The 21,137-nt window shown below is 50.6% G+C and overlaps 1 protein-coding gene across 3 annotated transcripts in view; it reads right to left on the bottom strand.

The window, feature by feature from the left end:
* Positions 1-16,698, bottom strand: part of TMTC4 (transmembrane O-mannosyltransferase targeting cadherins 4) — a 63,305-nt gene extending 46,607 nt beyond the window's left edge. For 2 of the 3 annotated variants that reach the window (XM_032314391.1, XM_032314392.1), the window contains exons 1-4: positions 16,576-16,698; positions 10,897-11,112; positions 6,501-6,616; positions 5,175-5,391 (exon numbers count right to left, since the gene is read on the bottom strand). In XM_032314391.1, the coding sequence (XP_032170282.1) occupies positions 5,175-5,391; positions 6,501-6,616; positions 10,897-11,058 (495 nt within the window). In that variant the 5' untranslated portion in view covers positions 11,059-11,112; positions 16,576-16,698. The remainder of the gene's footprint in view (positions 1-5,174; positions 5,392-6,500; positions 6,617-10,896; positions 11,113-16,575) is intronic. The other variant, XM_032314390.1, reaches the window with a different exon arrangement.
* Positions 16,699-21,137: the final 4,439 nt, after the last annotated feature.

The following is a 21,137-nucleotide window of genomic DNA, read 5'->3' as shown; positions in this document are numbered from 1 at the left end:
ACCATGCAAGGTGTCCCATGACTGTTAAGATTGAAGGAGCTGATGAATCCAGCCTGTGAATGCCACCCACGGGGAAAAAACCTCCGAAGAAGGAAGCTAGGGACAGACAAAGGTTCCACAGATCTGAACTAAGCATGCCAGTATGCCGGAGGGGTAAACGTACCATGACTCCGTGAGTGCAATGAACACGCGATGAGAGTCCCTGAACACTGTGGCCCACGGCTCACTCAGTCAGGCACCCGGGAAAACGGGGCTGCAGGTAAAGTGAGCAGCGCCTGGCACTCAGGAGGGGCCCCTGGCACGCAGCAGGCATGGGCTCACTGTGAGTTCCCTGCGGGAATCCTGACCGCGCTTCCTCGAGCACTGGGAGCAGAAAGGAACAGCACAGGAGCTCAGGGCCAGACGCGGGTATGGGCTCCGGAGCACTGCGGTGAGTGACACAGGGAACGGCTGGTCCCCTGGGCTCCCCAGCTAGGACATCTTGCATCTGAGCCTAGCTACAGGGCCCGAGGATGACCTTGAATCTCAAACCCTCGCAGAACACAGAGTAATCCGAACCCAGGCAGAGAAGCTCATCCAAAGGGGTCCCTCAAGCCAGGGGCTCAGGAGAAGCAGGGGGGGGGTGGTGAGGGGTCAGAGAACAAGGTTTACTGAAATGAGTGAGGGGAGGGAAGTGTTTGGGTAAATATCAGGGATGGGGCCAAAACCACCAGCCTAAACCACCTGTTACCTAGGCAGCTAGAATATATTTAAAGACCGGTACTAAAATGAATGTCAAACATGATAAACTTATTTTTTTTAAAAAGATTTATATTTATTTATTTTAGAGGGAGAGAGAGCATGCATGTGTGTGCAGGTGTGGTGTGTGGCAGGGGTGTGGATCAAAGGGGGAGGGAGAGAGAATCTCAAGCAGACTCCACACTGAGCGCAGAGCCCGATGTTGGGCTCGATCGCAGGGACCCTGAGATCACAACCGGAGCCGAAACCAAGAGTCAGACACTCGGCTGAGTCACCCAGGTGCCGCCAGAATAAGCTTATTTCTAAACAAATGTTCTTTGGCTAATTGGTGAAAATACTTCCAAGTCCTTATGCAATGTATGCGACATTATTGGACATAAAGAGAAACAAATTTTTAGAAGTATGGCAAATGTTTTAAAGCAAAAAGAGTTTTTAGCCCTTACAAAGAATTTTCGACATCATGATTAAAAAGTGACTTCACGGAAAAAAAAACCAAAAAACATTTTTAAGGGCTGTCCAAGGAAGTACTGAGTCCACTTGTTTGGGGAATGGGCAAGACTACACAGAGACTTTATTTTCTTTTCTGATATTTGCCTAGTATGTATTTCTAGGCAGAGGTCTTTACAGTAGCCTTTGTAGGCTATTTTTTTTTTTTTTTTTTACAAATGAAAGGGAGCAGACTCTGCCATCCTCAGATATGCCACTTTGCATATTGATTATTTTGAATTAGAAGTACTTGAGAAAACAGTCAGTTTCTCAGAAGGATGATCTGACCATCCTTTGTCCCCCTGAAAGCAGGAAACAAATCTCTCCCACGACAAGCAGCCTCTCTCCATCAGAAGGGTAGAAGGTAGCCTCATCCCCAGAAGCAGGGAGTTTAGGGCCTGAGAAAGCCATATAAACAACCCTTGTTACTTCACTAATTCACTACCCCAAGCCCAAACCCTTGTCCTGACAATTCTTTGCACATTAGAAAACGTGCCTGGCTTTGGACACTTCTTTGAATCTCAATTTTTATGGGGCTCCAGAAATTAATTTTTTCTCCTGTTAACCTGTCTTATGTCAATTTAATTACGAGGCCAGACAAAGAACCTAGGAGGGAAGAAGGGAAAATGTTTCCGCCCCTACAGAGGTAACCGTTAATGCTCATATTCGGGTGTTCTAGAGAAATCGCCGCAATTCCCTCAAAGCCATAGAGCAGGTAGTGGTGTTCCGCCTAGGAACAAACTGCATCCGGGTGTCAAGAAGGAATGAGAGGGAAAGGGGGGGTGCTTCCCCAGCTGATGCCTTCAGTGTGAACTCTGGGTTTGTGCACAGACGGAACCCCTAAGGAGGCCTGCATTTCCCTCTTTGATACCAAATCCAGGCAACCTGAAATCCCTACCAATACTCTGAGGAGAAGGAAAACCTACGGTGGCATTGGTGTCCTTGGGGTCTCCATCCTGATGGCCGCAGACAAAGGGCCAGGCAACCCCTCCCTTAGCTCTCCTTGCTCCCCTAATGCCTAGGCTTATAGGCCTACAAATACCCCAGAGTGATTTGGGGTGGTATACTTGAAAATGAGAGACATTCATGTCAGTTGAAAAGCAAAAAACACTAATTATAAATATTTCATCACCCACTGGGGACCGGGAGTTGGGAAGACTGACCAACGCACCACGGTTTGCCTGGGACTGTCCCAGTTTTAAAGTGGCAAGTCCCAAATCCCGGGACCCCCTTAATAATGGGCAGGGTGGGGGGCTAGACACCCTAGAAGACTGGGAAATTCAGGTTCTTATATGCAGTGGACGAAAACATTCTCAATGCTAATATCAAGAAGGTGTAAAGACACAAGACACATGAATTTAATACAAAGAAATTTATATTACTAAAACCTGGACAGGCCCCCGCTGCCACGGCTCTCCGTTAATAAACGTAAAGAGAAGCACAATAACCATCCAACCCCAGTCCCCATCTTAGATCACCGTTCAGTGTGGGGGCGGCATGGGGAGCCCTGGTCCAGAGTCCGCCGCCCAGGGCTCCTCCCCCTCCGCGGGGCTGGGGGGCCTTCAGAGGGCTCGCTCCTTCCACCTAACTCCGTGGGTCCTGCTTTTTGCTTATTTCTAAAGCTGGGTTACGTGGAGAATGGGGCATTACAGGGGGGTGAGCTAGGAGGAAACTGAACACTCCCTCTTTGCCAGAACAATGAATGGTGAACATGCAAATTATTTGTTTTAAGAATGCTAACTTGGGGGTACTTGGGTGGCTCAATCAGTTAAGCTCTGACCTTGCTCAGGTCATGGTTTCAGGGTCCTAGGACTGAGCCCTGTGTTGGGCTCCCCACTCAGAGGGGAGTCTGCTTCTCCCTCTCCCCCTGCTCGTGCGCTCGCTCTCTCTCAAATAATTAAAATCTCAAAAAAAAAAAGAATGCTGATTTTTAATCACCCATAATTTTTTCTTACAATTTGAGTTTCAATGACTGATGGAATAGAAGGGTACATGACATGAAGAGATTTCTCTCAAGTTTCCCCTTCTCTCCTACAGTGAGAATTTCCTTGGCTTCTTTTTAAATATTTCAAATGTAGAATTTTAGGGTTCATATGTTCCCAGACTGCATTAACTGGGGCATGGGTGTGTGTGCACACATCTAGTTATACTTGCTGGCATTTCAAACTTTTCTAGAAACTAACTTCTCGACATTTAAATCCATCAGAAAGGATGAATGCCCAATTTTTGTATCAACATGGACGGGACTGGAGGAGATTATGCTGAGTGAAATAAGTCAAGCAGAGAGAGTCAATTATCATATGGTTTCACTTACTTGTGGAGCATAAGGAATAACACAGAGGACATGGGGAGATGGAGAGAAGGGAGTTGGGGAAAATTGGAGGGGGAGACGAACCATGAGAGACTGTAGACTCTGAGAAACAAGCTGAACCGTTTGGAAGGGAGGGGGGGTGGGGGGTTGGGTGACCCTGATGGTAGGTATTATGGAGGGCAGGTATTGCATGGAGCACTGGGTGTAGAGCATAAACAATGAATTTTGGAACACTAAAAATAAATAAATAAATAAATAATTAAATAAAATTTAAATTAAAAAAAAATCCAAAACAACAAAACTGACTTAGAAAAATAAATCAGAATTTTAGAAACATTTCTTTGGTTAATAATCCAACTATTTCATTTTGCTTTAAGATCACACTAAATCAGATGAGGACCAAAACTGTAAATCAGTACTTTTGCCAGAAATTCCTTTTTTCTGATCGTGTGCACTATTTCTGGGTCCCAACAAATACTTAAGCCATAAAGAGGACTCACGTGGAAACAAATTCTAATTTGGTCACAGTCATATATAAATAGTCTACAATCAATCTTTTACAGCAGTTTCCAGATTGTCAGTCCTCTGAATTTGCGAAAGTAAAACATGAGAATTTTTTTTTAAAAGGTTTCAAGTGAGAAGATGCTCGGAGAAGGTTGTGATAACAACTCTGCACAATCCCCTTAATACCGAAAAACAGAGTTTAATAAAAGCAGACGCTAAAGGCAGGAATTCTGTTCAATATTTTGAAATTCACATCAAGATGCTCAATACATTTGGTTAAATGGGGGGGGGATTTAAATACACATGAAATCCAGAAATCTGTTGCAAAGAAGAAATAAGAAATATGTAGTATTTTATTCTGGGTACCTCATGTTCACAGAATGAATGGCTAAAATTGAATCTTTTACTTAGCAAACATGCAGACTTTCATTTGAAATGCCCACAGATTTAGTGCGATCCAGTACAATATGCACCAAATACATTTAGCGGCAGCTCCGTGGAATAAAGACGTAGCCCGCAGGACAGCAGGTTAGACCCTGTGCCCCATCTGCTGGGCAACCTGGGCTTCTTGGGCCAAATCTTCCAAGGGGAAGAGAGGAATGCAGGCGGCAAAGAAGAGAGGAAGCAAGTTGGGAGAGCTCCTGACCACCACCCAGCGCGGGGTGGGACCCACACCTTCCCAGCGCAACTCAAAGTGTGCGGGCCTCTCCTCGGTGTGAGATTGTCAGTTCTATTCCTAGACAACTCATGCGAAGGTAGGGAAATTAAGTCCGACACTCTGCTGAAGACCTTGCTTTGGCCTTTAGACCCCAAACCGGGCAATAGTCACCATTTACGCTTTCCAGGATGGTCATACAGGGGAGACGGGAAGCATCACCAGAGTTCACGTCATATGGTGATGATGAAGTCCTCAACGCCCCCCCTCCCACCCCTTTGGGACTCGGCATTTTTCTTGAGAGAGACCTGTTGGGTCCGCAAATAATCGTTTCAAGTGTGGGGCAGGGTGTAGCCTCGTATCCTTTCTACTGCAATGAGACTCTTCAAAGGAAGCTTGTTTGCGGGAATGAGCCAACATGTGACAGGCTCCTCGTCCTCACCCAAGGACAGATACCCCAGACGGACGGACACTACTTACACACTCCGTGTGCACCGGATGCGTGGCGAAGAGCAGAGCGGCCAGCAGGGACGACCTGGGGGCCAGGTTCAACCGCCGGCCTCTACTGGTGTACTGCAGGCCGCCGAGCAGCACAGAGAAGACATCCAGCATGAGGACGGAGATGCCCCCGTGCAGGAGGATGTTGGTCACGTGGAAACTCATGGGGTGGAAGCCTCCAGACAGATAGTAGTTGATCCTGTAAGTGAAGGGGGTTCACACCAGATGTGTGGAAGCATGCCAGAGAAAACACAAACCACCTGAAGAAGAAGGCTGGTGAGTAACAGTATTCCAGGGAGAAGAGGAAGTTTGTTGAAAGCAAGATAAAAAATGCCTATCAAGTGAAGAAGGTTGAAGAAAAGGTGAGAGCATAATTAACTGCAGGGGGAAAAGTGGAGGCCGAGAGCATCTCAGAGGAGCAGGAGACATGGAGAGGAAAAGCAAAAGGAAAGCTGGACGGATTTTTTAAGCGCTAAAAGGCAAGACGGCAGGCCAAGACGAGGTCACATAGCACACATTCCTCCTGGCTCCCCCCAGGGACCCGGGTTTAAGATAGTCCCGAAACCTGCTTGTCCAAAAACACAGGCGCTCCTTGATCCTTCCTCCATCAGCCTCCCACCCAACAAAACACATGCCCGTGCTCGGGGACTCTTACTCCTGCCTGCTGCCCACCGGCCAGCAGCTCCATTGATCATTTCTCTGCTTCCCAGAGGCCCGTTCCCACGTGCCTCCTGCTCCCGAGAAACAGCTCGGAATGGGAGGTTTGGTGAGCTGAATACATCTACCTCCCCGCAAATGGGGAGGGGGGTGAGAGCGTTTTTAGCTTGATTTTGTTTCCGCACACTGACTTGGTAACAGTCGGAAACAGTAGGAAGGTTTTTACCTTATTATTTCGTAGTGGAAAACCCCCACAATGGCAATAGACGCCACGAGCTGCCTTGACTCACGTTGTTTCTCCAGTGTTGCCCAGCAAAGGCCCCACCTCCACGGAATGTGCAAAATACGGAACGCTGCCCGAGGTGGCTCGCCATCCTCGCACAGGGGCCTTCGCCCGTCTCCTCCGTATCCTTCCACTCCCAGGATCCGCACTGGCCAAAGCCAGCCCTGGAGTCAGGTGTCCTCACCCGCATTCTCTCCACCTTCCCGGGACCTATTCCTAACAGCTGGGATTAGCACGTTCTTCTCGGAGCCCGTAGGAGTGAGACCATGTTGTCCCCCAGGATCCACTGGCGCTCCTCCCGCCACCCGGAGGCTCAGCCCACGGAGCCCGGCCCAGCGGCCCGCCCCGCCCGCGCGGTCACGCCTCACCTGAAAGTCAGGACGGTCAGGGGACGGTAGGACTTGTGGCTGGTGTTGCTGCTCAGCCTGCTGCCCCAGAAGTCATGATGCCACAGGTCCCCGAGGGGCGTCTCGGCCCGGAGGTCCTGCGGGAACGCAGCAGAAGGCGTCCTCAACGAAGGCGTCCCGGCCCCTCCCCCAGCCCGTGTCTAAGCCCTCACCGTGAGCTCTTCCCGGGAGCTCCATCTCCCCCACCCGTCCTGGCCCCAACCGCCATGATCTCTCACCTACCACACCGCCAGGCCTCCCCGCGGGTCCACTGCGCCCTGGGACACACTTCCCAGGCTGATCCCTCCCAGACGCAAACTGGGTCACCTGCCCTATCCTGCTTCAAGCACTACGGTAGCTGCCGCCCTCCCTGGATGTGGGTGCCCCAGCCCAGGGTGCTCAGCACCTGCTGCGGCCCATCCCAAAGGCTGGGCACGCGCAGGTGTCCACCAGTTACCCCTCAGCTCTTCACAGCCCAGTTCCTCCCACCCTAACCTTCACATCTTAACCTTAATCCTTCATATCTTAACCAGCTGTGACCTTCCTCAGCTGACACTGTTCCCCTTCCAGAGGTCTCTAGGCATCTCGCCCCTGGCCTTACAGTGCCTGGCACACTGCCCCACCGGACTGACGGTCAAGGAGGCCCGGGCCACATCCCGTAGGTGGGGAGTATACAGAGGTGCTTAATCTATGTTGAATGTGCATAGTCCTTTCATATTCATATGATAATTTCTCTAAATTAGCCCAGTGAAAACATGAGTGGACGAGCATACATTATTTTTGATCATGAGCCAAACAGGAAAGTTAAAGATAAAACAACTTCCATGTAATTTTTCAAGATAAAAATCACTAAATATTAAAAAACGACAGCTACCTTACTATTAAGGTAATTTAATTTGGTCCTATACTATAGATGTTTAAAAATGCATCTTTTAAAGAAGCATTTAAATGTAAAACTAGGGGTGCCTGGGTGGCTCAGTCAGCTAAGAGTCCAACTCTTGATTTCGGCTCAGGTCCTGATCTCAGGGTTGTGAGATCGAGCCCCGCGTCTGGCTCCGGGCTCAGCGTGGAGTCTGCTGTTCTTCTCCCTCTGCTCCTCCCCCGACTCATGCTCTCTCCCTTTCTCTCAAATAAATAAATAAATAAAATCTCCAAAACAATAGATGTAAAATGAAATTGCTTAAACTGTGTCTAACAAGAAGGGGCAGACACGCACTATAGAGTAAGCAACAAAAGTGAAGGTTAATATTCTCTTTAAAAGCATAATTAAACAGGAATATTTTAGGGACTAGCAATTATGACATGCTAAGTACAGCGTTTCCATCAAGGCTCTCCGTTGCATGAACCAGAATCAACTCTGATTAACATAAGCAAAAAAAAAAAAAAAAAAAAAGGAATGCTTTAAAGAAGAGGGCGAGACTCCCAGACTCCCAGGGGGCTCCCGGGTTTGGGGTGCTGTGGCCAGAAGCACACCCACAAATCACACCGCTGGACGCCCTGCAGAGCCTGCCCACCCCTCTTTGCAGGACTAGCCCCCGAGTCCCACAGCGGGGTCCGCATCCAGCCCGGACAGTCCCTGCAGCTTCTGACACCCAAGGTGGGGAAAACCTCAGGCAGAAATACATCCAACCGGGGGCGCCCGGGTGGCTCAGTGGGTTAAAGCCTCTGCTGTCGGCTCAGGTCATGATCTCAGGGTCCTGGGATCGAGCCCTGCATCGGGCTCTCTCTGCTCAGTGGGGAGCCTGCTTCCCTTCCTGCCTCTCTGCCTGCTTGTGATCTCTCTCTGTCAAATAAATAAATAAAATCTTAAAAAAAAAAAAAGAAATACATCCAACCTGGCCGGCCTGAAAGAGCAGCCGGTGTCTGCAGCCCGTGGGGGAGCTCGGGAAAGATTCGCGACCTCAGCGCCTACTGACTCCAAGGGCCAGGCTTGCGGTTGGGTGACAGAGGCAAAGCTGGTCACCTGATACCTACTCTGAGGGTGAATTTTCCCTCCCTTGTGTGTCAGCTTCAGAGCCCTTGAGCATACTGTCCCCTCTTCCGAGGGTCGGTTGGGTATTTCACGACGATCTTGGAACTGCCCGCTCACTCGGTGGGCTCGGTTCCGAAGCTGGAAGCCCACCTTCTTTTGCACGGTCCAGAAGGACCCGCTCCCTTGTGAAGGAGCTGGGCGGAGGCTCTTTCCCTCTATTCGAGCAGAAAACGAACACCAGCAAAGCTCTAAATATTTGATTAGGTGGAGCCTCCACACAGCAGGCACTTAGGGAAAGAAAGGTCAGGTTTTCCTCCAATGATTTACGGAAAAGACGTGTGCCTGAAATTCCTGCTCGCGCCACTGTCTCAAAGAAAACCCTCATCTCGAGGAAAACGGGGCGACGCCACACTACAAGGAAGCATCTGGAAAGCGGTTTAACACCACGACAACCCGGAACAGCCTGTTTCCCATGACTGCGGGCACCGTGCCAACGAGCAGAGCGGAGCCTCTGGTTAGAGAGGAGAGGGAGAAAGGAGGGCTCGCGAGCTAACAAAGGGGCGCAGCGTGATGCTGTAGAGAACACGGCCAGGACGATGTGCCGCGGAGCCACGGAACGGCTTCGTCCGCCTTAGCCCAGGCAGGAAGAAGAATGATGACCGCAGCCCCGGCGTCCCCGCGCAACCGAGCCCGCGCCTTGCCCCTCCTTGTCCGTCAGGGCTCTTTGACATATGGCCTCAGGGGACACTGGACAGCCCCCACTTTGTCAAAGTAGAAGTCAAGAAACTCTCAACGAAATGAAGAATGGGCGTTAAAATTCAGTCATATTCTCATATTCTTGTTAGAAAAGGCCAAGGACCGACGAAGCCACCGATGTGACATGGTCGCTGAGAGCTACAGACGTCGCTACTCTTGCCTTTAAGCACAGTTTCAAAACAAAGGGAACGCTGCGGTGACTTCGGGGTGAACCGGAGGGAAATGACCAGGGAAGATCCTGGATTAAAAGCAAACATCAAGGACGCTGTAGTCCGTGTCATCAAGAGAGAAAATCAAGTAGAGACGGTATGTTACAAACACAAAACCTGCCCGAGTCGCCCCCAGTCCTATCCTGCCCTCGCCCCACAGAACACGTGTTGGCCACAGAGAATTGTTCTCAACATTTTCAATATGAAAATGACTTTCTTTTTCTCATTTGGAAGCATCCATGACTTGATGGATTTTTTAAAAAAAATCTTTATTTATTTGACCGAGAGACACAGCTGAGAGACGAACGCAAGCAGGGGGAGCGGGAGAGGAGCAGCAGGCAGAGCAGGCAGGGGGAGAAGCAGGCTCCCCCTGAACGAGGAGCCCGGTGCGGGACTCGATCCCAGGAGGCTGGGGTCATGACCTGAGCCAGGGGCAGCCGCCTAACTGACTGGGCCTCCCAGGCATCCCTGGATTCTTTTTTAAGAGCAATTTTAAGAGCATTCAACCACAGTGTTGCGAAGAGCTGGGACAGTTGCATCCACCCGAGAGAAAGAGATCAGTATATCCCTCCAGGTTCTCTTCCCTGCTTAAAGCTCACACAGAAAGCATCGGCTGAGTGACTGCGCTGTCAGAGAGACTCTAATCGGTGTCCTGTCTGCATTCTTTCTCCTCTGGGCTCTCCCTACGTCCAAGTTTCTCAGTCTGATTTTCTTTGAGTTCCCTTGAATCTTTTTCTTCTTTTCCCCCCAACCTACTTCATCTTCCCTATCTCTAGCTAGTGAAAGACCGGATCATTTTTCCTGCACTGATACAGCACCCACTGGTGAGCAAAACTAGCTGGGTTTTTGCAAAGTCAGCAAATCTGAGTCTCCCAGTGAGAAATGAGCAGGAACCGCAGCTTCCGCGGACGGCACACTCCTCCTCCAGCGGCTGCCTGCGAAGGACAAAGAAGGCGCCAACTCGCTGCCTGCTGCTAAGGACACACCTCATTGCAGGTGAGCAGACTTGCCCATCACGGCAGCCAATGCATATTGGGGTTAGCGGGGCGGGGAGAACAGCTGTGGCCTAGAATTCTGCAAATCTGTCATAAAACCTCAAACACTTAGTCTGCAATGCCTTGCAACACCCTTCCTTGCCTTGTAATCTGAGAGAAATGGTCGCTCTGATACACGTGTAGACCGGGGCCCTGGACAGGGCACGTGGGGAAGGTACAGCTTGAGGTCCGACAGAGGTTGGAGACCCTGCTTCCTACAATAAAAGAGACCCTAAATTGGGGAGATGTGACCAGGCAGGTGAGAAATCTAGAACTCTACTGGGGCCCCGGCCAACACGGAAGCAAAGTTTAACACAGAATTACTCAACGCAAACTTTGATTATTAATGAGAAACAGGCAAATGGTTAATTAACGTAAGTTTCCCCAAAAGGAGTTATGATACAAACCTTATTGTTAACAATAGCTTCTGAATCATCAAAGACAAAATCTCCATCGTAGCTACGCGCGAAACACACGACGGAAACAAATCCCACCACTAACTTAGCCCAGAAAGGCGGAAGAACCGAAGATGGAAGGATGTGGTCCAAATCCGCGTCCAGCTCGGCCATTGTGCAAGCTGCCGGCTGCCAGCCTCTCCCTCCAGCATTATGCTGGTTAGAAATCTACAAGAAAAATGACAAGACACAAATACTCATAAACACACTGTTAGGAATGTTCGCACAGTGGACACATGCCCCTTAAGTGACTAAGAACTACATGGCCATCGATGCTGCGAGTTTATAGGATGCAATCGTTGGAAACTTCAAGTTGTGGTTTTCTGTGGGCAGTAGAGTCACCTGGGACACATGTAAACTCTCCTGGGCCCATCTGCAATTTATGAGACTAGAAGCCCTTGGGTTTCTGATATTGGATTATCTTGAGGAAAAAAACACTGATTTGGGGGAATCCTGTATATATCAACCCCATAAGGCAAATTGTTTTTATAGTCCTTGAACCAGTTTAAAAAAAAAAAAGTTGCCATGTTGCTTCTTCCAATCAAGAGAAATCAATAAATACTCCTTGTTGGGTCTTAGTGCATTGTGTGTTTGTGTGTGTGTGCGTGCACGTGCATGTGTTAGGGTATAAACATGCTCCTATTCTTTTTTTTTTTTTAAAGATTTTTATTTATTTGACAGAGAGAGAGAAATCACAAGTAGGCAGAGAGACGGGCAGAGAGAGAGGGGAAGCAGGCTCCTCACTGAGCACAGAACCCGATGTGGGACTCGATCCCAGGACCCTGAAATCATGACCTGAGCTGAAGGCGGAGGCTTAACCCACTGAGCCACCCAGGTGTCCCAAACATGGTGCTATTCTGAAAGAGCTTACAGTCTCTCAAGTTACAGACATTGATGTCAGGTGAAAATTCAGAGAGAGGAGTTTTAACACAGATGACGAGGCAGGCCCAGGATTGAAGGCCAGGTGAGAGGTTCACATACAGACAGGAAGGAGAGAACACTTAAGGACAATACCTTAGTCCAGAAAGCGCTGAACTGAGTCTTAAAGGAGAAGGGGGGAAGCTAGTCCAGGTAAGGCTATGACCTTCAATGTTGATGAGAGAGTCAAGTTAAGAACACACTCTTATGTTTTAACTTTTTTCCCAAACAGACAAAATGTTTAAGTCAGAAAGGGCTGTCTCTCCGTCTTGCCATTTATTAGTTCTATGGTCTTGTGCTTGTCACCTGTCCTTAGACTTTTGGAGTCCACTTCCTGTGCCACTCAGCAAAGCATAAGAACTTCCCAGTGGTGAGAGCTGCCTGAGAGCTTCCTGCCTTGGAACTTGCCTGAATTTCAAACTACCCTGCAAGTCACATTTGATCTGTCCCTATCCCCCTACACCCTCAGCAGGTGCTTTGTTTGTATTTACCAGTATTCTGTTTGGCTCAGACTGCTCAGGTTCCAATCCTGTGTTACTTTGGAAAAATTACTTAACCTCTCTGGCCTCAGTTTCCTAACCTCTACAATGGGGAAAACTGTTCTCCCTTACGTGGTGGCCATTAAACAAAATACCCATCTAAAGTGCTTAGAACTGCTGCTTGGCTTTAATGAATGCTCAGGGGAGGTAGCTATGATTATAAGCACTTTCTTTAAAAAGGGAAAAAGCACAGGCACAGAACCATTTCTTAAAATCCCCTTTAGTATTTTGGCTTATTGTCTGCACTAGGAAGGGACCTGGCTCCCCAGTCCTTTCATGCTAACATGGAAGAGAATCCCAGAGCCCTTGGCTGGGAAGGCAGATTAGATGTATTTGTTTCCAGGCCTCCAAGGGAATACCCAGATGATGGAATCAATAAGAAGTCAGCCAAACAGGCCACCCGAGGTCACAGGCATCTTTTCTATAGGCTTTCGTCTGAGCGAATGTGGAGAAAGATCCAACAGTCGATGGGACACATCATCCTCTGACAACATTGCCCTTTCCCGGTGCCAGAAAGAGGTCCAGGTTACAACCCGGTAAGGCTCTGCATCTCTCTCACTGCGGGTCTCTCGAGCTTCTCCTACCTAACGTAACCCACACTCTCAGCAAATGCTGGGGGGAAACAGTCCAGCGACTATCTGCTGCCTTTCTCTCTTCCACTAGAAGGACAGACCACTGGTGATACCCAAGTGACAGTGGCGAATTCAACACAGGTCACCATGCAGGCCCCTACCAGGGTGTCTACATTTCAGCTAAAGGAACTGCTATTAAAAAAGCAAAGCAACACAAACAAAAATGTGAAAAAAGAAAAATCACAAAGACCATGCCGTTTAGAAAGATACCACGACTTAACACAGAGAAAATAAAAGTGTGCTTAGATTTGGAAAATTAATGTAGAGGAAAATACATCAGTTCTTGTTGTTGTTTTAAGTAAGGGTCTATCGAGCTCCAATGGCAGGGCTTGAACTCATAACCCTGAGATCAGGACCTAGAGCTGTGTCATGAGTTGGACGCTTAACTGCCTGAGCCACCCAGGTGCCCTAAAACACATCACTTTTAAATGCACAAGAGCTGGGAGCCGATGAAAGGTCACAGAGCTGGTCTTGATGTTACCTGTCTTAGGCCCACATAGTTGAATATTATTCACAAAAGAATACCGAAACAAGAGAGAACCTGTGCTCTTAAATGCACTGTCCTGGCCCACTTTTCATTTCGGAGTATTTGTAATACAGGTGAATCATTTTGGTACTCCAGTGACAGCCAAGATGTACGGAAAGCAGACTGCGGACCCGAACATCGGCAGTGCCCTGGTGCGCTGGGCCCAGACTCCTGGAGCATCACCAGGATGGCTGAGTCAATTGCAGAATGATCTCCCTTTTTATTGCAGGGACATCAGGGAACCTTAAGTCTGCCCCATTCCTCACCCTCTACCTTAATCTTTTCTCCTGGCCTCCTCGCTCCTAATGTAGCTTCTCTCTCAAGTCACCGAGGTTCTCCCCACTTTGCTGTACCGTAAAATACTAAAAAATGCCCTTTTCATTGAAGCTATGATGACTAATGTATACACTGGGATAGTTCAGAAAATACTGTGGATTAGCAAATGCAATAAAAGCTCCAAAGTGCTAAGAACCTATGCAAAGCTCTCAGGATGTCACCCAGGGGTTAAGAGCATGGGCTCTGAAGGCAGGCAGACTTGGACTTGCTACCTTTGATAACTTGAGGATCGGTTCCTCATCGGCACAACAGGGTACCACCGCATACTTCGGGAGGTTGTCATAAGGATTACAGGACAGAATGTATGAAAACATTTAGTTCCCATTATTGTTACTATTTTGGAGAAACCGGTTTCCAGTGCCTGGTCCTGATCTCTCATCTGGGGAATGCCGATGGGGCCATCAATTCTTTATTCCTGCGGATGGGGTTCCCAACCCAGGCCAGCAGTAGCCCATCCGGTGTCCTGGTATCACTGAGAAAAGGGTGCCCTTCTTTGGTTGGGCCCAGAGCACTGTGTACTTGGCTGGTGTATATCCAGTGTAAAACAGGGACCGTGCTCCCAACCTCACTTCCTCCAATGTGAACTGGCCTCGTTCTGGGATGCTTCTAGCCGGGTTTGGTGCTCAAGAGAAGCTCTGCTAAAATGAAGTAGTGGAGACAGATGGACCGCCCCTCCACCTCTTTGGTGAGCAGGCCATGAAAGAGGAAGGCACACATTCTCTTTTTCTCTTGACGGGTCCTGGACTGCACTGTCCCCTTCCTGTCCTCCAGGAGTACTGCCAGGGAGCCCTGGCTCTGGCGCATGGCTTGATGGTAAATTCACCATAGGAAGTGAAAAGAAGGGAGCCTCACTGAGACCCCAGGCTCCGTCCACAGTGGGTCTGACCAGGCATAGAGCCGTCGCTCTGACCCCTGAGTCCTGTGCTCATTTTGGACCGTTCAGAACTAACTGGCCCTCGAAGTAATTGAATTTGGAACAAAGCAAAAGGCTCTTTATTCTCAGTTTTGCAAAACTTCTAATATGAAGCCTCTACTGTCAGGGTTAAAACAAATCAAACCATCATCAATGGTTAAAAAGACCTCAAACGAGGACCCTACTCCCAAAACAAAAGTCAAACAGAGCTATGAACCCTGGGGACCCAGTGACAGGTGACACAGCCGCCTTGGATTGCAGGCAAGAAAGGTACGACTAAAGCTAAAAGGTTCACCCAGAAACATGAGCACCAGCGACCTCCTACAGACTATTCCTCCACACGCGTGGAAGTGCCTGCTGGCCTCTGGCCCACCTTTCTACCTCATCAGTAACAATCCCTCCAAATGCAAGCTGCCCTCTGCCAGGCTGAGATGAGACAGTGCTTCTGGAAATCTGAGTAAAGTACACTCATCATTTCTGACCCAGCATCTTGGGTGCTTGAACTGGCCCCTTCTCTCTTGGGGCCCTCAAGGTATGCGAGCCTGTCCTCTCCACCGCCCTCCTCTGCCAGGCAGATCTGGGGGAAAAAAGGCTACTCGAAGTATTTCTTTTTAATTCACTACCAGGAGAGAGCCACGCCGGTTTACAGCAAGAATGACTGCGTGTGGTTCGACATTCCCAGTTACACTGTCCCAGAAAGTTTCCAGCTTGCTAGCGTGTAGCCATTTTCCCATCGAAGTCAGCCGGCATCACTTCACCCCACGTCCATCTGGGGGTGTGCCAGGCATGGTCAGGACTACGGGGAGAGGGGACAGGGAGGGGATCCAGTCAGTCGTTACTGTAATCGTTCCTCAAGGAATTCTCCCATCCATCTTCTCTTCCAGAGATAACAGTGATGATTCACAGCGCGCTGGCTTGATTGTTTTTTTTCCCTAACTCCTCCCTTCTTTTGTGTGTGGTTTAAAAAAAGGAAAGAAAGAAAGAAAAAGAAACACAAACACACACACACACACACACACACACAGCCCACAGTCAAAACATCAACAAGACCAGAAGCCCCGCGGAGTTCGCAGGAGGTGAGGCGGCGGCTGCGCCACCTGCTCGGCTTCCCTAAACTCCAGACCCGCGCGGGGAAGTGACAGCTCGGCGGCCCCGGGCACCCCGGCCGGTGGCACGCGGCTCTCCCGCCGCCGCGCTCGGCAGGCAGCGCGGAGGAGCTGGCGCTGGCGGCGCTGCAGGGGACCCGCCTTTAACCCAGGGCAGGCGGCCAAGAGGCCCGGCTGTGCCCAGCCATCGCCGGCGCCGCGGCCAGCTGGCGGCCAGGCGCGGGGCCCCGCGGCCAGGTGGCCGCTCCGGGGACGCGCCGCAGGCGCCTGGTGCGCCCCGGGGCGACGGAGCGCCCGCGCAGTGGGGGCAGACAGGGGTGGCGGCGGTGACCACCGCCCGGGGCGGAAGGGGCGCAAGGGGCGCAGGGGTCTGGGGTCCGGGCGGGCGGAGCGCGCACCCTCCACGCCGCGCCCATTGTCCCGCGTGCAGCTTACACCGGGGCGCACGGCGCTCGAGGCTCGTGTCCCCCGTGACCCCGGCCCCGGCCGCAGCCCAGGTCCTGGAGCCAACTCCCGGCAGCACCGCCGCCGGGCCCCAGCCGGCCCGCGGGGCTCGGGGCGCGGCAAGAGCGGGGACCCCCGCGACCGCTCCGCGCTCAACTCCGCTCGCCTCGCCGCACGCTCTGCCGCTCGGCCCTGCAGGGGCCGCCCCGCGCGTTACCTGCAAGGAGCCCGAGCGGCGGCCGCATCTCCCTCCCGGGCGCGGAAACTCCGGCCGCTCTCGGCGCCCGCCCGGAGCTGGGCAGGGGGAGGGGCCGCCCGCGCCGCGCCCCCGCCCCCCCCGCCGCGCCCCCTCCCTCCTGCGCCGCGCGCCGCCCGCACCGCCCGCAGCTCCCCACGCGCGCGGGCGCCCCCGATCTCTCTCCCGCCTGCGCCCGCCCTCTCCTCGCGGCCATTGGCTGCTCCTGCGGTCACTTTCGCGCCGCAGCCCGTTCCTCTTCAGCTCATTGGCGGACGCGCCGGTGACGTCGGGCCAGAGGGCGCTAGTCGGCGGCGAGAGAAGCGCAGGGACAGACGGCGGCGGCGGGAGTGCAGGAAGCGACTTCTGGGCGCGGAGGCCGGGCCAGGCCCGGCGGGAAGGGGCGGCCCCAGCGTGGCCCCCGGGGCGGAGGGCGGGCTGCGGGCCAGGCGGCCGGCCTCCTGCGGTCGGCGGGCGCTGGACCCTGCCCCGGGCTCTGCCTTGCGCTCCTCGCGCGGTCGGCGGCGCTCCGCGGAGGGGCTGCGCGTCGCCGCGGGAGCGGGAGCGGGAGCGGGAGGAGAACCTTCCCGACTCTTCCGCCCCGGGAGGGGTTGTGCTGGATCTGGGTGCCTGATCCAGGCCGCCTGCCTGACTTCTTCCTGTCTGGGAGGAGTTGTCTCCAGTCCCCTCGGTGCCTCTCGGAACGGAGCGGAAGCTGCGTCCCTCCAGCCGCGGCCCTGCCGCCTGTTACCAACCGGTCCTCTTCCTCGGCTCGGGTCTTCCTTCCCCTGCGGACGCACGAACCCCGCCGGCGCCCTACACCGGGCCAGGCGACATTCAGGCGGCCATCACACCGGTAGTCACTTTGTCCGAAACTTTCACTCCCAGTCGGATTGTCTCTGCAGCCGCCAGTAATGCCCGTGTCCGGAGATGACTTTGCTGCCTCTACAAAAAGAGAGAAATCCTTTTCCACTTTCCGCCTCCGAAACACTCAAACTCCCCTAAAGCCCTGATTCCACCCTCCATCCCCACCACCCCCAGTATCACAGAGTCCACTCTGAGATCAGTCCCTCCCTCTTGACGGGATCCCAATCATCAGCCTTTAATCAGCCCCAAGAGTTCCTCTGCCCCTCACCCCACCCTTCCAGCGGCCACTGGATCCCCTCTCCTACTCCCCATAACTGAAGTTAAAAGAGCCGCCGGTCCCCACGGCCCCCTCCCTTCTCTGGTACTTCAATTCCCAGTCACTTCTTGGTTTCCACATTGCGCTGAAATTGCCTTTCCTATGGTCACCCATAATCCAATCCAAATCCAAAGGGTGCTCTCCTTTCTCATTTTACCCGATCTCTCAGCAAAATTCTTCCTCAGACACACTTCTTTTGGTGGTAGTCATGTGCTACTCTCCTGTTATACCCCAGTCGCCTTACTGTGCTCATCGGCTGCTCGATGACTTCCAAAGGACATATTTTTAAGGTCTCAGCCCTTTCGTGCTACAATTTTCCCCTTTATGATTTAATCCACTGCCAGCGTTTCAATCAATATATCTCAGATTTACAACACCAGTCCTTATTTATTTAAGCTTCAAACCCTTTTCTGCGGCTTCCGCCTGATTGTGTCACTGGCACCTGGGATGGAAGGGAATAGAATACATGCTTACACTGCTTTCGCCTCCTCAGGGCTCCCTGTAATAGTGATGCTGCTGCCACCTGCCCAGTATTTTCCTAACCCTCGGCATCTAACAAATCACCAAGATTGTACTTGCTCAATGTCGATCAATTCTGCCCACTTCTTTCCATTTCCACTGCCACATATAAAAATGTCATGCTGCTGTGCTGACACACAGCTGTAACCCACATGCAGTGATGTCACATTGGCAGATTGGTCATTGCTAGGGTATTTACACCATAGAAATTGGCCAATGCTATGAATCAGGGCTCAATTTGTTGTCTCGTTGATTGTCTCTAGACTTTCTTAATTAATTAACTAATACAGATTAAACTTGAAAATGTGTTGTGCTTAGTGCTAAAGCTAGGAGATTTTAGTTTAATGGGTTTATTTATAGAGGGTAAAAATAGTTTAGCAGATTGCAGATCAGATTTAGTGACAATCAGTTTATTGGGAAAAGAGTAGATTGAGACATAATCCTTTAGGGAAATAATGGTTGAGTTACAAGTTTTGGTTGGATACAGATACAAGCTTTCATGATGCTGCATGACCAGGCAGGCCCCTTTGCCTACTGCTCCTAAATGGTATCATGCGCCTGTCACCTGTGTTTCTTGAACTCAGCCACCTTGGCCTTTTATAGTCCTAGAGTGTGCTATGCTACTTTCCATCTTGGGCTGTTCACATACCCAGCAGCCTTTTCCCCTGCTCTCCTCGTGACCCTTGGCTAACATTAATTCATCTTTCAGTTCCCTGCTCAAGTGTCAATTTCTCAGAAGAGCCTTCCCTGAATTATCTCCCCAGATACCCTTGGGTCCTTTTGTACATGCTCTCATTGTTCTTATCAGAAGTGTAACTAACTAACCATGTGATCATTGTATGAAGTCTATCTCCAACATTAGACTGTGAATTCCGTGAAGGTAAGGGCTATGGGCATTTTAAGAACTATACCCTTATAGCTGCTGTGCCTCCCACAGAGCAGGTGGTCAACAATGTCTCTCCAAAAAGAAGTACATTTCTGTTAGTTAGGCAGTCAGTTAGGCAGCTGCCTTCGGCTCGGGTCGTGATCCCAGGGTCCTTGGATCGAGCCCCGCATTCAGCTCCCTGCTCAGCGGGAAGCCTGCTTCTCCCTCTCCTACTCCTCCTGCTTGTGTTCCCTCTCTCGCTGTGTCTCTCTCTGCCAAATAAATAAAAATCTTAAAAACAAACAAACAAACAAACAAACAAGATTTCTGAAAGTCATGCTTGATATTGGTGATGCTGGAACTAGAATTGGAATCTCCTGGCTTAATCCAGCGGAATTCTATTCCATAAATTGCTGAGCCAGCTGTGATCAAAATACCATCTTACTACATGCCAAGGAAGGGCAGGCTCTGTGAATATTAAGGTGAACATGGTGCTGATTCCACCTTTCACAGTCTTATGGTTTATTATTTTTTTGAAGATTTTATTTATATACCTGACAGAACAAGAGAGCACAAATAGGGGGAGCAGCAGAGGGGGAGGGAGAGACAGGTTCCCTGCTGAGCAAGGAGCCTGATCTGGGGCTTGATCCTGGGTCCCTGGGATCATGACCTGAGCCAAAAGCAGATGTTTAACCGACTGAGCCACCTGCACCCCAGTCTTACAGTTTATTAAGAAGTATGAGGTGCAGGGGTGTCTGGGCGGTTGAGTCAGTCAAGCAGCCAACCAGCCAACTCTTGATTTCATCTCAGATCAGGATCTCAGGGTCCTGGGATCACACTCCTCCTCACTGGCCTCCACACCCACTGGGGAGTCTGCTCAAGGATTCTCTCTCTCCCACTTCCTCTGACCCTCCCCTCACTCACAGTCTCTCTCACTCTTTCTAAAATAAATATATTTTTTTTAAAAAGTACGAGATGCAGAGAATACCTCACTGCTGTGTGTTCATACACTGACCCCCATCCTTTGGTCAGGGTCACCATCACACGCAGAAAACAGGTTGGTTGAGTGCTTAGTGTGTGCCAGGCACTGTGCTAAACAGTTATTTTAAAAAGTTCTCACAAAAGCTCTAACGAGTGATTATCATTATCCTAATTCTATGAGGATTTCCTATGAGGAAAAAGGAGCACAGAGGTCCCGAGTCAAATAGCCAGTGCATTGCTTTTTTTATTTTCTTTTTTAAAAGCCAGTGCATGCCTGCCTTTCTTGCTTGCTTGCTTGCTTTCTTTCTATTAGTTTCAGAGGAAAAATTCAGTGATTCATCAGTTGTATATAACACCCAGTGCTCATTATATCACATGCCTTTCTTAATGCCCATCACCAGTTACCTTTCTCCCCACGGCCCCTCCCCCAGCGACCCTCGGTTTGGTTCCTAGAGTTCAGCGTCTCTTATGGTTTGCCTCCCTCTCAATTTTCATCTTATTTTATTTTTCCTTCCCTTTCCCTATGTTCATCTGTTTTGTTTCTTAAATTCCACATATGAGTGAAATCATTTGGTACTTGTCTTTCTCTGACTTACTTCACTAAGCATAATACCTTCTAGTTCCATCCATATCATTGTAAATTTAGCCAGAGCGTTTCTTAGTGGAGCCAAGACTGGGTGCACAACTGAGGGATGTAGCTGGGGATTTAAAGAACCCTGGAAACCCCTAACAAGGTTGGTATCTAGGGCTGGAAAGAACTAAAACTGAGAAGATGGTAAGCATTGTCTTCCCATTTCCCCCCGCCCCATATGTTTTCTCTTTCTCTCTTCTTAGTAGCAGGTGTCAAAAGTTGGAGGGAGGGGTGCCTGGGTGGCTCAGTTGGTTAAGCATCTGCCTGCAGCTCAGGTCATGATCTTGGGGTCCTGGGATCAAGGTTCAAGTCAGGCTCCCTGCTCAGCGGGGAGTCAGTCAGCTTCTCCCTCTTCCTCTCCCCTC

This window comes from Mustela erminea, chromosome 15 (genome assembly GCF_009829155.1).
Source record: "Mustela erminea isolate mMusErm1 chromosome 15, mMusErm1.Pri, whole genome shotgun sequence".
Taxonomy (NCBI): Eukaryota; Metazoa; Chordata; class Mammalia; order Carnivora; family Mustelidae; genus Mustela; species Mustela erminea.
The sequence above is the reverse complement of the archived record's forward strand: the minus strand, read 5'-3'. Positions and strand labels throughout refer to the sequence as shown.